Raw genomic sequence first — 15349 nt, forward strand, 5'->3', positions numbered from 1 at the left:
GAGCCTTTTTTCCAGCACACATTTTGACTTGTCATAGGAAAAGCACAGGTCTTACGTCTAACATTAAACACGATTAACAACTTTGTTCTGGTCAAGAAACAATGTGAGCCACGTTTAAATACATTATCTACAGTACACCAGTGACTTTTCCACAGTAACATCAAAATGTCTTCTGTGAAAAGACCTATTGAACACTAGCGAGGTGTGTGACCTTTGCTATCTGTAGCTACTTTACGTTTTAAATATACGGTATATCCAGTGGTTTCCTGCCAAGCTTACTAACTTATTACCCGCTAAGCAGTTGCAGCATAGGTCACAGTGACACACACACCTTCACACACTTTACACATCATGTTATGTTGTCAAGAAATGGAAATAAAAACAGTCCTCAGGCTTTTTCTTCATTTTATAACATTTTAGAATCACAAAAGCCGTAGACATAATGTGAAACCTATAGATCAGCTCAGTGAGTGAGGTATTGGCTGCAGCGTGACTGATATGATTTATTCATCTAGCTGGCAGCAGTAACTCAAAAATCCATTAGGAGGCTATAAAACGGAGACACCTCGCATTACTCTTGCATAAATAATAAATGTTTTCTAGATGAAATGAGAAGTGTGTGTGCATGTTTTTGCTTTCACCTAGAAGTACACAATAATTGGACATGAAGTTTGTTTTATAGCATTATAAGGACATTTTGATTGGGATTGTTTGTTTCCAAAATCTGATTAACATTCATTTCAGAGACACACATTTCTCACTATGAAAAACCTAAAATAAAGGTAGGGTCCAGCAAATGAGTTAATTAATATTTAAGTGTAGATTATGATGATAATGATCACATTTAAATATCAAGCAATTCAACCAATTTGGTTGTGAATCACTATTAGCTGAACTGTGGATACAGTCAAAAATGTTTTAATAGAAATACATTATGATGGTATATATTAAAGATTGCAAGCTGTGTATTGCCATCACACACACTATTTTGTGTGTGTGTGTGTGTGTGCACATTGTGTCATAGACGTGTTTACTGTTAACAGTCTGCTCTCATATCTTCAGTAATGATCACATATTATAAGGTGATGATAATGGCCACTCGCATGACTATGTTTCATAATGTTGGCACCGCTAAGTCTGTCTGCAGTATATAATGTGTGTGTGTGTGTGTGTGTGTGTATGTGTGTGTGTGTGCGCGCGCTTGTGTCATTGCTGGCTCCACACTGACGGCTGATGTCTTGGTGTATGAGTCAGTCTTAGCCACATTAGTCATGTCTGCAGACCTACCTGGCTCCAGCACTGCCTTCACAGAAAGAAAGAAAGACATGAAGGAAGAGGGTGCATTTGACACTGCAGACAGTAAATTGGGTGTCGTAGTGAGTAAACATGGGAAGTTGTTGAGATCAAGGAGAAACAGAGGGCGAGGCAGAGAGAAGTGAAACCAGAAGTACTGGCAGACTGATGGCACAAATAACCAGTTGGGATTGTTCAGAAAGGTATGCAGGAGAAGAGGTGCAACACTTTCTGCACAGTCTGACCTTTGGTGCATCAGCTCCAAACCAACTAGTCAACAGAACAGTCAAATTGTGCTGTTTCAATGCAGGAAATTTTCCATGAACACAGTGACACAGACCCCCACCCCTTCTCTCTGTTCTGTGCAAATCAGACATGAAGTCATTTTCAGCCAGAAGCAACTGAACAGAAATAGCTTGCATGTGGCTCTGAGGTCATGGGCAGAGAGAGGAGAAATGATAACAGAGCAGCAGCCACAGACACTGTGTGTCAGCAGCAAGCAGTCTGCTGTGGGAGAGATTCAGCCTTTGTCTTAACAACATACAAGTCCCCGTGTCTTTGTGCTTGTTGAACCAGTCCTGCACAAACAACAGACCTACAATTGTTAGTGTTTACAGTTGAAACAGATTTATGTTTTCCAAATAGATCTATTTTGAGGTACTACATTTTGGTGTTTGAAACCAGAAAATAAGCTTTTAAATACATAAACAAACATGCATTTTGGATGAGTAAAAAAAAAAAAGTTTTTTACAAAACAACTTATTTTTAAAGTCAGCTTCTAAAAAAATCATCTGCTTCATTGTGATCAATTCTTCTTGGTGAAATTTTAAACTGGCATGATGCTTCCTAACGTTACTTGTACTCTACAGAGGTATTTGTTATATATATTATATCATATATTATTCCATTAAAATGAGGCACGTGTATCACCTGGTTTAATACACACAAACATTTTAATGTGAAAGTAAAATACTAAATACCAAGTCAAGTTTCATTTCTTCAAAAAATGCACATTTTTACTCCAGATCCTCTAAAGCTATGGGAAGAATGTCTAGATGAAACAAAAAAAGTATATATAACCATAAATTACATCTACATTACTGATTAAATCAGGTCTCATGGTCAATGATCAATAGAAATAACTTGTTTCCCATTATCTCTTAAAACAAGAGTACAATAAAACAGAACAGGTCTTCTCAGTCATATGCAATATTTCTACTGGACAGATTGTTCTGAGAGATGATGCAGTGTCTGACCTTGAGTGTCAAAAAGGGCCACAACCACCTGAAGCACTGTCGTCTTCAGTGGTGGTCCAGGATGTGGTTTTTCGGGGGTGCAGACTCTGAGATATGCGATATATGCTGCTGTGTGTTGCTGACTACAGTAGCAGGAATAAAGTGTGTGTGTGTTGTGCGCGCACAGTGACACATTGATGCGGTCTGGACTTGGGCACAGAGTGCTGATGGGGCTGATGCTGAGAGAAAGAGAGACAGAGAGAGAGAGAGAGAGAAAGAGAGTTGCAGCTTGTTCCACCATTAGAAAGACAGAGACAGATGTCAGCACAGGCAGCTGCTTTAGTCAGCATTTTGAACATACACACACTCTGTGACAGCGAAGAGGGGTTGCCTCGCTGTACACAGTGAGGAAATGAAGGTACACGCACTTTCTGTCTCTCTTTCTCTTTGTCCAATCGTTTCGTTTCATTCTTGAAAACAGAAATTAAGCGAAACCCGAGGACTGTCGAACTGATGTACATTCAATCTGCTGCTGGCCTGACTTGTGGAACAAAAGTATTGATCGCCTCTCACCTTCCTGTCAGGGGACAAACCAGAGCTGCTGAGTTTGATTGGGAGCCAGCAGTAGGTGGCAGCAGTCAGTTACGCAACACCTGCCTGAGTAATCAGATTGTTTGCTGGTGCTGCTGAGTTCTCAAATGCGGCCCCTATGCACTCTGTCAACTTTATGGATGGAGATTACAATAAACATATGTCTGTGTTTCTGAAGATCAACCAAATGAATCCATGCCTGCCACTATGACTTATTTCTGTTTGTTGTTCATTTCAAAGGCTCCAGAAAACACAAAGTGCCCCTTGCAGTTTTCCTTTGTTTTCCACTGATCTAACAGTCTAGACACCCCCTCTTGCTGCAACATGGTGGTGTGTAATACGCAGGCAGCTATGACAACACTAAATGCATTAAGCTGGATTACCTGAGGCCTGCTGAGCCTTAGAGCCAGCCAGGCATTCCTTCTCACCACAGGCCTCACACACATGCACACGGATACACCCTCCTCCCTGCAGAAAAGGCACTAATGATCTCCATGCTTTCATTTATTTAGCTAATTTGGCTGTGGTGAGTTGTAATTCATGTTGAGACGAAGACGGGCTTATGAATGTGCTTATAGCTGCGGAAGGGCAGCAGCAGGAAGAGGAGACTGGACACACATGTTGATACCAAAGCTCTTGCTGGCCTGGCATGGAGCACAGGGGAACTACCACAGACTGCCCAGCCTCTCAGTCTACAAAAGTTTTTGACCGCTTGCATGAGTTATGGATAAGGATGAGAGACAGCTTAGAAAGAGGGAGAAAGACAGAGAGAAATAGTGGGACGAGCAGGCTGCCAGATTACAGGGTTATATAAGGACAAGAGTTTTCCATGGAAAAAAAAGGGCAAGAAATGCTGTTTGGAGTCAGTCATCCTTGGTGACGCATGGAAAAGTGCGGAATGCCGTGCTGACGCAACTTTCGAGCAGTGAACGAGTGTAATGACAGTGTGTTTGAGATGAAAGTGTGCAAAATGGAGCAAAACACAGAGCAGAAACAAAAGGAAGCAGAAGTGGGCAGCGTGTTGTGTAAAAATGTGTGTGTGTGTGTGTGTGTGTGTGCTGTGTGGATGGGTGCAAGTGGAAAAGCAGCGAAAGAGCGCCGTAGCTTGCTGACGTAACAGCTCCTAACTGTTTCCATATAGAAGGCCTGGGCCGAGGCGCCAGGCAGCTTCTCAACATGGATACGTCTGGTACCCATCAGCCTCTGTGAGAGGGAGGGATACTTAAACACTCACACACATGCACGCCTTATCATGCGCAACATACGTCAGACATTTAGCTTGATTTGAATTAGCTTTGTGGGCACATGGAAAACCCATCACCAATGATCTGCCAGCACGAAACATGACCATTCATTCGCATATTCATGTATACATAACCTTATATATAAATAGATGCAAACAAACTAGAACTAAAGCAATGCACATGCACAATATATGTAAGGATATATCTACACAAACGCACAAGAAGCAGTTGAACTTGCACATGCAATATGGTAAATGCCAAATGAATGACAAATGAATGGTAAAAATCATATCCTGGTTTCAGAAAACTAAATATACGGAAACACCCCACATCTTATGCACATTTCTGATCTGTCTCTGTCATCTTAGCAGATGAAGAATGTATGAGATTCAAAACCCTGACAGCAATGCGCCTGTTGAATGCTGAAGCTCTGGCCTTGACATTCATATACAGTGTATTTGTTATTACTAATCAAAGAGGAAAGATGAACTCAATCCAATACAAGAAAATACTGAAAAAATGCATCAGAAAATGTTCTCAGAAAACTGCAGTACAGTAGCAACAGGAAACCTGTGTAGAAGTGCAGATTTCAGCACATCAGAGAGGAGACTGCAGACAGGCCGGTTACCCAATGCGCAGATCCATATAATATGAACTGGACGCCTTGGAAAACAAGCACATACAGAAGAAGCATATTTTAAAGAGATTATCTCTTCTGATCTAGGTGATAAATACACACAGCAGCATGCAGGGCCGGCTCGTGCTAGTGAGAATGGAAGCGAGAAAGTGGGATTTACTATGTATTGTGTTACTGTGGTGGCCTTGTCACTGGAAATTCCCATGATACCCATAAAATAAAGACACACACACACACACACACACACACACGAAAAGCTGTGACACTCAGCTGGAGATGCTGGTAATATCATTACCACTGCCTGTCTTCTATTGGACTGGAAAACGCCAAGGGCCATCTGTTTTGATTTGTGTGTGTGTGTGTGTGTGTGCATCTCCAACACACAGGTTGTTGTAGCTAGATTGAACTAAAAGGTGGGGCTTCAGGAGTGATGCTTTGTTTGCAGAGGGATGCTGCTTGATTGTGCGAGGTGAAATCCCACCATGACATCATGAAACCAAAACTAGCTTTGTAGTCAAACCCCCCTGTGCTGGGCCCCCCGCTGGATTTGGATGCTTTTTGTCTTGTTTTTTTTTTTTTTTGTTTTTTTTAAACATTGGTGTACACTTAGTCCTCGGGGAACAAATACCTGTCTTTGTCTTTCTTTTGCTCACACAAACACACACCACTACCTCATCTCATTTTCTCGTCCCCTGAAGATAAGAGCTGTTCAAACACATCACATCATTGGTAAACCCCGCACCGTCAAACACAGTTGTGTTTTGAGCGGGAAAACAAGACGGGTAATGACCTCTAAACCGATGTATGTTTGTGTGTGTTGGTAGAATGAAGCAGCAGGATGTTGCCAGGCCGGGAATCAGTTTCACAAAAGACAGGAAGAGTTAGGGGTCCTTATTCTACTGTATTCTCGAACACACTCATATCAACTGTATATTCTTCCTTACACCTCTTTCTGGTGAACCCATGTCTCAGGGTATCTTTCCTCACACGTGTGTCACTGTGGCTCTTTGGATAGTCGTCGTTATTATGATTATTATGAAATTACAACAAATGGCAATTCTCCAAAACGTACTAAGTTGTATAATTATGATGTGATTTACCTCACTACTTCCACATACTTTTGTTATTTCTGAGAGTTTGATAAAAAGTTCAATAACAATTTTATATCTGTATAAACAACTGCTAAATGCCATCATCAAATCACGTTTTCTATTTTACATTAACATTTTTCCACAAATCAAACAGAAACAACATAATGTGAAGGCTAAGCTCACATACTCCTTGATGTAGCTTCATATTTACTGTATGTACATTTGGGTGATGATACATTTGCACTTTATATTATAACACAGCATTTTTGCACTGTGGTATTGCTGCTTTTAATATTTCTTGTTTTGAATTGTCTTCCATTCCAGTTACATTAAGCTATGATCTGGTCTAAATTTCAGGATAATGTGGGTATATTGTTCTGTAAATTAATTTTTAATTGTAAGCATATTCTGTGCTAAATAATTAACAATGCCATCAGTGGATGGAAACACCTGGGCATTTCCAGTGTCTGGGAAAAAGAGTAATCAATAAAGCGCTGTTGTATGGTCAGAGTGGAGTTTCTTAAACGAAAAATCAATGCAGCAGACTCCAGTTCCGTGGATACCGTTGTTTTTTGTGTTTGGTGGAATTCCCTTCCCAGTCCCTTCCCAGTCCCATCCAGTCCCATACAAACACACAAGAAGAAGAAGAGGAAGCAGGGAACAGTTTGTATTTTGTCATGTCTGTATTTTTGTCTCATTTTCACAAAACATGTACAGGGGAAGGAAAAGCCTTTCAATAGAACCTGAGGTATTTTTGCGTCAAGCAGCCTAAGGTATCCGGATTTTCTTTAAAAACTCATCTAAATTCATCAGTGTTCTTAGATGCGTTGCTATTTACACAACATAATAATAATAATAATAATAATAATAATAATAATAATAATAATAATAATAATAATAATAATAATAATAATAATTGATAACAACCATTTTAGCAAATGGGACAGCCTGCATCATCTTTTTTTACATGTCATAAATAAACAACAATTTCTTAAAAATATAGGGAGGAAGGTGAGGAGAGGTCGCTTGAGCCTCGGGGGTAACATAGGAATTTTCTGAACTTACTGTAGGTGCAGCTGCACAAGGTCAAAGGTCAGAGATTGCCAGAGAGAAAAAAGCTAATCAAGGGTCAAAGGAAAAATAAACACATTTTACATTATAAATAAATAACCATCTCGCACCAGGAGAGCAAAGTTTTCATTCTTTCACCTCAGGATATGAGGATCCTCTTTTTTTCCTTCAATTTGCTGTTATACGTTTTTAATCAAAGCTTTGGAAATTAAGAAATAAGAGCAAAAAAAAAAAAAAGAAGAGAGAGAGAGAAAGTGAGGGAGCTTTACGGACATGCATTGTGCTGATGTACCCTGTGCCGGGCTTGGCTCACTGAAAGATCCCCTGAGAATGAACAAAAGGGTGTGTGTGTGGGGCCTATGCGGTACATGTGTGGATAAAGTGTTAAGTGCATACAGTATAGGGGGTGTTGTGTACTGGTTTCAGCTTTGGTGGGACGCATTATAATGGTGAAACTGATGAAATGGTGCTGGTTTGGAGAGGACCAGTCCTTAAATCCCAAACTTGTCGAAGAGTGTGCGTCCGTTTGCATATAGCTGTTGTTATGCAAGCCCTCATGAAACTGGCAGAAAATGTTTGACTCGAAATGAGTGATCGCAGAGTGTGTGTGTGTGGCCCTGCCTGCCTCTGCACACAGTCACACAAAACAGTCTTTTTAGTCAACACTTGAGCTCTCAGTTCTGATAAATACATGGATACACCCTGCAGATGAGCCAAAACAGAGATCCTGTTCTTAATAACAATTCACTATTAGGATGACTGTACCATCCAAACAGAGGCTCTGTATTTATACTCTTAAAAACTCAAGACTTGGCTTACTGAAGGTCATGGCAGGGTGTGAATGGAAATCAAAGTTGTTTATCAGAAAGCAGAAAAGTGCATTTCAAAGTCATACATCACTCTCCCCCCAAAAAAGGAACAGCACATATTGCTTGGTTGAATTTGTTGAATGTGAATACCATAAAGCAAATAATAATAATATTTCAACAAAAGGAAAAAGAAATAAATCCACGACACATTATATTATTTCTCATTACCAGAATGAACAAATACAATAAATTAAAACTATAACTGAACAAAAAAGTCCATTTGAAGTCCATTAAAATTGCTATATATATTCATATTGTATATATAGTATTTGTTTGACTGTAGTCAGCCTTTCTGGTGCATGCTCAGTGGTGACCATAGGTGGTGACTGGGAGCAGTGGGGGGAGGTTGGCGGTGGGTGGCTGGGGTTTATAAAGTGGTTGAGGGGCCATTAACCCCCATCACCATCCCAAAACAAGTCCTATCACACTGTTAACACTGGAAACAAGGGAGTCAAAATCAGGAAAGACGCACTGTGCTTTAGGGGTGGGGGAACACTGCCCGTCACTAAAAGTCTTTAGTCAGCGAAACACTGAGGATCCTTCATTGTTGGATGCAGTACCATCGATTAAGTCTCTTGGATCTCTCCTTGCCTTGTGCTGTGGTGATGTGAAGAGACGGTGCTGTTAATGAGCTTGTTATCATTGTTGATGGTATTATTCAGAGTCTGTAGCAGGCACAGCCACTTTGTGGGAGGGGGTGGGGTGAGGGGGCATGGACGTAGTCGTGCGAGGTTCTGAGGCTTTCTGACACTGGGGTGAAGCTTTGGGAGGAAACATGGGTTCAAATCACAAGCTACACACCCACTGAAGCACACTACATTTGACCACAGGCAAGCAGTTTGTGTCCGAACTCTGGCAAAATAGGGGTTTTCTATATAATAAGGATGCAACATGACACTTGCCCTGGGTCGTTTCTTTTCGCCTGTGACAGAGCTCAGAAAAATAGAGAGTTTCAGTACCTACAGTCTCCCCCTAGTATTTCACCTCCCTCAAGACTTTTCTTCAGATCAGTTCAGGATGGTTATGCTCTGCTAAGCACCACTGAGGCTCTGTCTGTCCAGGGGTGAATACTAGTTCGCTTTTCACATTAACTCTCTGCTTGTGTATCTGTTGTCCTTCTCTCAGCTGGAGTCTTTAACACTGTCGGGGAGGGGAGGACAAAAAAGCTCCCTCTCATATGTCCTCTTCTTGAATTCCTTCAAACCAGGTCCATTTTTGTCCCAAATGGACAGCTCTGATTATGTCCATTATGTGTCAGGATACCTCGATGATCTCCATGCTCCCAGAGAAGCTCGACTGCTTCCCAATCTTCCCCAGTTCTTCTCGGGAGCGTGTCTCGGAGATGCCCTCCTCGAACTCCATCTGACAGCTGCGTCGCTTGAATTGCTTCTCTGCTGCAGGCCCGCTATTACTTGAGCTGTTGGACACTGTGGACGACAACGCAGAGTCTCGGTGGTCTCTCTGTGTCTGTGGTGCCGAGGCATTTTCCCTCTGGGATTTGTCTCGTAACCGCACACCTTCACTACACCCAAACGCCACATATGCCGAGCTGCTGCCAAACCTCACTGACTTCTCTCCCCTTCCATCCTTTCCTCCACCCAGCTCCATCTCCCCTTCACCGCCCTCCTCTGCCCCAAAGTGCCAAGGTGCATCTGTGGTGGGGGTGACAGGAGTGGTAGCTTGGACAGTCTCTCTGTGTTTGGTCCACATGTCCCCAGACCCCACGGTGGGCAGGGAGGGTAATGACAAAAGCAGTGTGCCTTTTAAGTTGTCATCCGAGCTGGGGCTCTTGTGGTCCAGCGACAAAGTGAGGGACTGTGGAGGTTGATGTGGTAGGGCGTGGACAGGGGAACTGCTAGAACTGTGCTTGGGTTTTCTCCTGGGTCTGGATGAGGAAGAACCAGACCGATGGACTCCTTCACTTCCTCCGAGTCCCAGACCTCCAATGCTGCCCCCGCTGCCTGGTGACGGGAATGGTGAATCGGAGGAGATGGGGCTGTCTAGGACGGGTGATCGGGAGCAGATACCATTGGAGGTTCCTGTTCCTGGGCTGTCAAGCTTGCACAGCTTGGGGACGTCTTCAGAGTGTGTGGGTGCTAGGCTAGGGCAGTATGGACTACTAGGGGAGTAGACAGACTTAATGTCCAGTGAAAAGGAGCGTTTGAGTCGATTAGTGTCCATGATCCTCTCTGCAGAGAGGTGCAGGCCGTTGAAGCCTTGCTGGAGGGATGTGGGTAACGGCAGCTTGGGTTCTGCTGGGATTTGCGCCTCTGCCACAGTTGAGTCACAGTTGCTATGGTGACCGTTCATCTCAAAACCTGTGCTGACCCCGTTAACTTCTGACATTTGTTTAGAGTTTTCAGAGATCTTATCATCAGAAGTCAAAGCTTGGAGTAACCGCAGGCCCTTCTCAAACTCCAGCAGCTGCCCCAGGAAGTTGAAGTTGGGGGATATGGAGGGTCTTCGGTCCTTTACAAACCTGGCAGGATGAAATAAAGGAATGCAGATTAAAGACAAAACTAAAAAAGTACTGTGTGTGGCCAACATATTACTGTAAAATGAATTCACGAGGATTCTGACTATACTTCTAACACGCTGAGGATTTTTAAAGGTCACATTTATGGCACATCAACTAGTCCGTACACTGGGAAGTTTTTTACTGATAATCCTTTGCCAGTGTTATCCAGACAACACAAAACAAAGCCTTTTGTACACACTTTGTTTCCTTGCAATTTCATTTCTCATGTCTTGGGGGTGGCTGAAACTACGGTCGTTCTTTGAACAGTGAGTGGCCTTTTACTGGGGATGACACCTTAGCTCAGCTGGTAGTGGGTGGGAGGAGCAAGTGTACCTGTAGGCATCATCTGATGACAAGCCCATTGTCTTCATGATGTATGCAATCGCGATGGTTGCAGAGCGTGAGATACCAGCCAGGCAGTGCACAATGACTCTGCAGTTTGACACCTTAGCTTTGTCTGTTGATGGGAAAACAAAACTTTATTAATACACACAACTATACACAAATGTGAACAACTCTGCAGATCCCTGACACGACTCATCTTAAGCACAAGGTCTCTGGAGACAACCGGCGCCTATTGTAGGGAAACTGACATTTCCTGGACGTGCTATACCTGACACTATTGTTACCTATACTACACGTGAACTTTCATTAAGTGTGACAATGAGCGGATATGTCGTATTAAATATCATGACATTTTTTAACACACTTCCTTGTACTGACACTTCCCACAGTGTCTATTGTGCTTTGTAATGCTAGTCTTCATCAACACCTTGTGTTTCATTTTATTATATTTCTTTAATATTTCCCTCCTCTTACCTATGAATTCATTTGTTTTGTCCAGCCAGGGAAGCAATTTCTCACAGTAGTTGTCATTTACTGGGATGCGCATGAAGTGGCTCTCGCTGATGAAATCTGGCTTGGGGCAGGTGTTGCTGGCATTGAGTACATAGGTGATACCATTCTGAGCCATCAGATCCTGAGGAGACAGAAATAAATTAGTTCATGTTTTGTTGTAATAATAAAAAGTCTTTCAACTTCAGATAAAATGAAAGAAAACGAAAGTCTACCTTGTTTAGGACGTCCTTCTGTGAACCTAGGTAAAGGTGTGGCAGGATGCGAGTGGGCCCTACATTTGCCACAGGCAAGCAAGGCTGGGACAAGCTCATAGGCAGAGCAGTGGCAGGCTTCCCTTCACACAAGCCGGGGAAACAGGAAGAGAAAGCAGCAAAACCTCCTGCAGAGAAAGAAGAGAGGGAGAAAACCGCTTAGACACTAATGATTTTCCACACAGCATTAACACAGCACACTGAAGACTGTGCAGAGACCTAAAGTACAACCAATGCACCACTATTAGCTGAGCAAACAGACGCCCTATAGACTTTCAGAGGTGAGTCTGGGATTCCTACTTTAGTGCAATAAGAGCAGAAAGAAGGCTCTCTTTGCTTCTGTGTGAGAGTTAGGTTAAATGCTGGGCAGCCAGGAATGTGTGTGTCTGGCTCTTTAAGAGGCAGGCGGCTCCATTTTTGACGTGTGTGTGTGTGTGTTTGTGTGTGTGTGGCTGTGTTTCCTGCATGAGCTCATGTCCTGTAGCAGAGCATTGCGTCAGGCTGGGGGAATGAGAGAGGCCACAGGTGCAAAGCCAGGACAGAGGCCCAGTAACATCCCCCTGACAACCACACACATGCACAGATCTACATATGCACACACACACACACACACACACACACACACACACATACTGACAAGGTGACCAAGAAGACAAAATGACACAATCTCTCACACAATTTCTCAATTTTCCCTCTCCAGTCTGTAATTCTGTCCGCCAAACACACACGCAAACACACACACACACGCACACATATTTAAACACTGTGTAACAGTGTTCGACCCTTTTTCTGCACAGACAAACACAAATACCCACACTCTTCATTACTCTGCAGTACTGTGGTTGTATAACTACAGGGTGGGGGCCAATGCGTGCGTGTGTGTGTGTGTGTGGGTAATGGAATGACCTCGCTGAAGATTGTAACGAAGGGAGGGGAGTGCTTCAAGGAAACCCTGAGCCCCAGAAAGGAGATTAGAACCTAATCTAGGTTCAGCCCCGCCTGACCCAATCTGGGACAAAATGTGCACACACACACAAACACACACACACACACGGTCACGGTTACAGAGTGAGAGTGAGAGAGACATGACATCACTGTTCTAAAGTAGCGCACACAGCAGGCAGAACGCTGCCTTCCGTTGTAACACACACCCAACTGCACTACTCATGTAGCAAGAGCTGGCCAACACACACACACACACACACACACACACACAGAGCACAGTGTCAGCAACATGCACTGTGTACTCAACAGATATTATCTATAATAAATATTTAAAAGGCTGAAAAGAAAGAAATTGCGTAAATGCAGAGGATAGCATCTTTGGTTCTCTGGGCTACTTCTGTGTCCTCTGAGGCCAGGCACATCCCCATGACCCAGTGCTATTCTGGGTGCACTGTCCCTTTAAGAGCAAAGTGAAGAAGGCCTGTTTCCTGCTATTAATGGCAACCAGCGGAGAGATGACATCAGCGCTCCAAATGGGGGGATGGAGTGGAGGGAAAGAAAGAAAGATAGATGTCATAAGAATAATCAGATGACTTACAAGATGCAGTACTGGAGGGAAAGCTTAATGCGAGGAAGGAGAGCTGCTGTGCTACCACCGCTCAATGAGTTAACCTTTATGGCCTCTATGAAGTAGACTAAACAGACATTTGTAGTTTACAGCCTGTTTCTAGTGAGCCTTTGGGCAGTGCTACAGCATCACTAATTGATGAAACAGAGGGAGGAAGGGTAGTTCTTTGAAGGGTTTCTTCCTGGTTTCTCAGTTCCCAAGCTGCTAGTGTGGAGCCAGCACACACACACACACACACACACACACACACACACACACACACACACACACACACACAAGGAAAGAAAATAAATGGTGCTACATATAGCCCCCGCCACAGTTATACTGTATACTGTATCTGTGTGAGGAAGTGGTATGTTCCTGGAGACAGTTAAATCAACAGGAAAAGCCTCACGTCACACTTCAACCATTTCCTTTTTCAATGCAAAGACATTGTTAGAGAGTTGTTAGAAGGGCAGAAGACAGGACATTCCACAGTGGAGACAGTGTCTGTGAAGAGAAAGTACGCTTGTGTGTGCAACGGGGAAGTGAACACATGAATGAAAATACGCTTCTAAAAATATTTTTCGCCCTTTGAACTCATGTGTGTCTGGATTAATAATTGTGCCGCTGATTACAGTCGCTGACCTCATCTCGCTGTAAAATAAACAGTAAAATCGCAGGAAAACTGGCGAGCCAGTGTGCAACTGGGAGAGTGAGTAAGGGGTTACTGGCATAAAGGGAGAATGAAGTCAGAGATAAGAGAGCAGGACTGAGTGTGCCGGCCTGGTTTTTTAAGGGCTATACCATTACGGTGACATGACGTCAACACAATTACAACCACCTTCCTTGAAGTGAAAGCCCTTACAGGACCTTAGTCACACAGGAGATAACGTGTTATTGTCACCTCGTCACCTGAACCCAGTCTAGTCTAGGTTGTCATGACAATGATGCAGAGAAGGGACGTTGATGACAAATAGCTCAACGCGTCCCAGTTTGTCCCCGGGTTGTCAAGACGCAATAAAACAAACACACAGTGAGGGTCCAAAGGGCACATGAACACACTGACACAACAGTTAGCACTATATAACCCAGAGAGACATGGCCTCACATGCTCCAAATGAAAATGATTACACATCCGTACATTTCAATCTGAGCAACACAAAGCGCAAGCATAAACACACTGTACACTCACACTGAGATCACTGAAAATACCCTGTGACACACACACACAAGCCCATCTGTCTATGAAGATGACATCAGAAAGTCAACTGGTAGAGATGAGTTCATACACACACACACACACACAGCATGATAACACAGAGCTAAGATATGTACTAAGATCAAGTACACAGAAATAATATTTAAATTTGTTTTTTTGTGGGGGCAATTACATCACATTTTACTGCTCTACTGTGGAAAATGTACTTGGACAGGAAGTGACTAACCCACTTCTGAAAAGAAAAAAAAAGAAATGTGGGTAGAAAGCAAACATATTACCGGGAAAGAGGGCACTGTGTCGCCATCAGCTACACGAGCGAGCCAGTGGTGACTTCCTTTTTCCGTTTTCTTCTAACACACCTCATCACTTATGCAACTGCTTATTTTCCTGTCCCTGTCAGAGCTGGGCACTCAGGCCTCGTTTTCTGTTAGTGAGCGCTAGTCTTCATTTCCTACAACGAAGTTAATTTACATCTTTTTATTCGAGGATTTAACGTTTTCCTGCGGACATAAAAGTGTAATTTCAGCAGATATATGGATTAAATTCAGGGTTTTTGAGGCCCGGCTGCTGGGTGAGTCTGTGCAGAAAGCTAAAAGATGAATGGAAGTGGAATCCCAGAGATATTGACCGGACAGACAGAGACATACAACACCTGCCAGGCTGCTGTGGTTAATGGGAGCTCTGCTGTTACATCACTGCTGTTGGTACAATTGACTGCCTCGTCAATACAAGCTCACTCCCGCCCTCCCTCCGGCTTCTGCGCCTGTGTGTGTTTCAGCCTCTGTGTTTTCAGTTGCCCTCCTTAACTTGGCTGTTAATGGAGAGGGAGATGCACGCATACACGCACACACACACACACACACACAGCCGGGGGGCATTGATCTGCCTGAATGACCACCCCGCACCCTTCCACCTCT

General features: G+C 43.3%; 1 protein-coding gene across 4 annotated transcripts in view; it reads right to left on the reverse strand.

Annotated features, from left to right (window-relative positions):
- Positions 1–6761: 6761 nt before the first annotated feature.
- Positions 6762–15349, reverse strand: part of dusp8a (dual specificity phosphatase 8a) — a 39391-nt gene continuing 30803 nt past the window's right edge. For all 4 annotated transcript variants that reach the window (XM_026365805.1, XM_026365804.1, XM_026365806.1 and 1 more), the window contains 4 exons: positions 11620–11786; positions 11369–11528; positions 10883–11006; positions 6762–10510 (listed from right to left, as the gene is read on the reverse strand). In XM_026365805.1, coding sequence (XP_026221590.1) covers positions 9286–10510; positions 10883–11006; positions 11369–11528; positions 11620–11786 — 1676 coding nt within the window. In that variant the 3' untranslated portion in view covers positions 6762–9285. The remainder of the gene's footprint in view (positions 10511–10882; positions 11007–11368; positions 11529–11619; positions 11787–15349) is intronic.

This window comes from Anabas testudineus, chromosome 6 (assembly GCF_900324465.2).
Source record: "Anabas testudineus chromosome 6, fAnaTes1.2, whole genome shotgun sequence".
NCBI classification, from domain to species: Eukaryota; Metazoa; Chordata; class Actinopteri; order Anabantiformes; family Anabantidae; genus Anabas; species Anabas testudineus.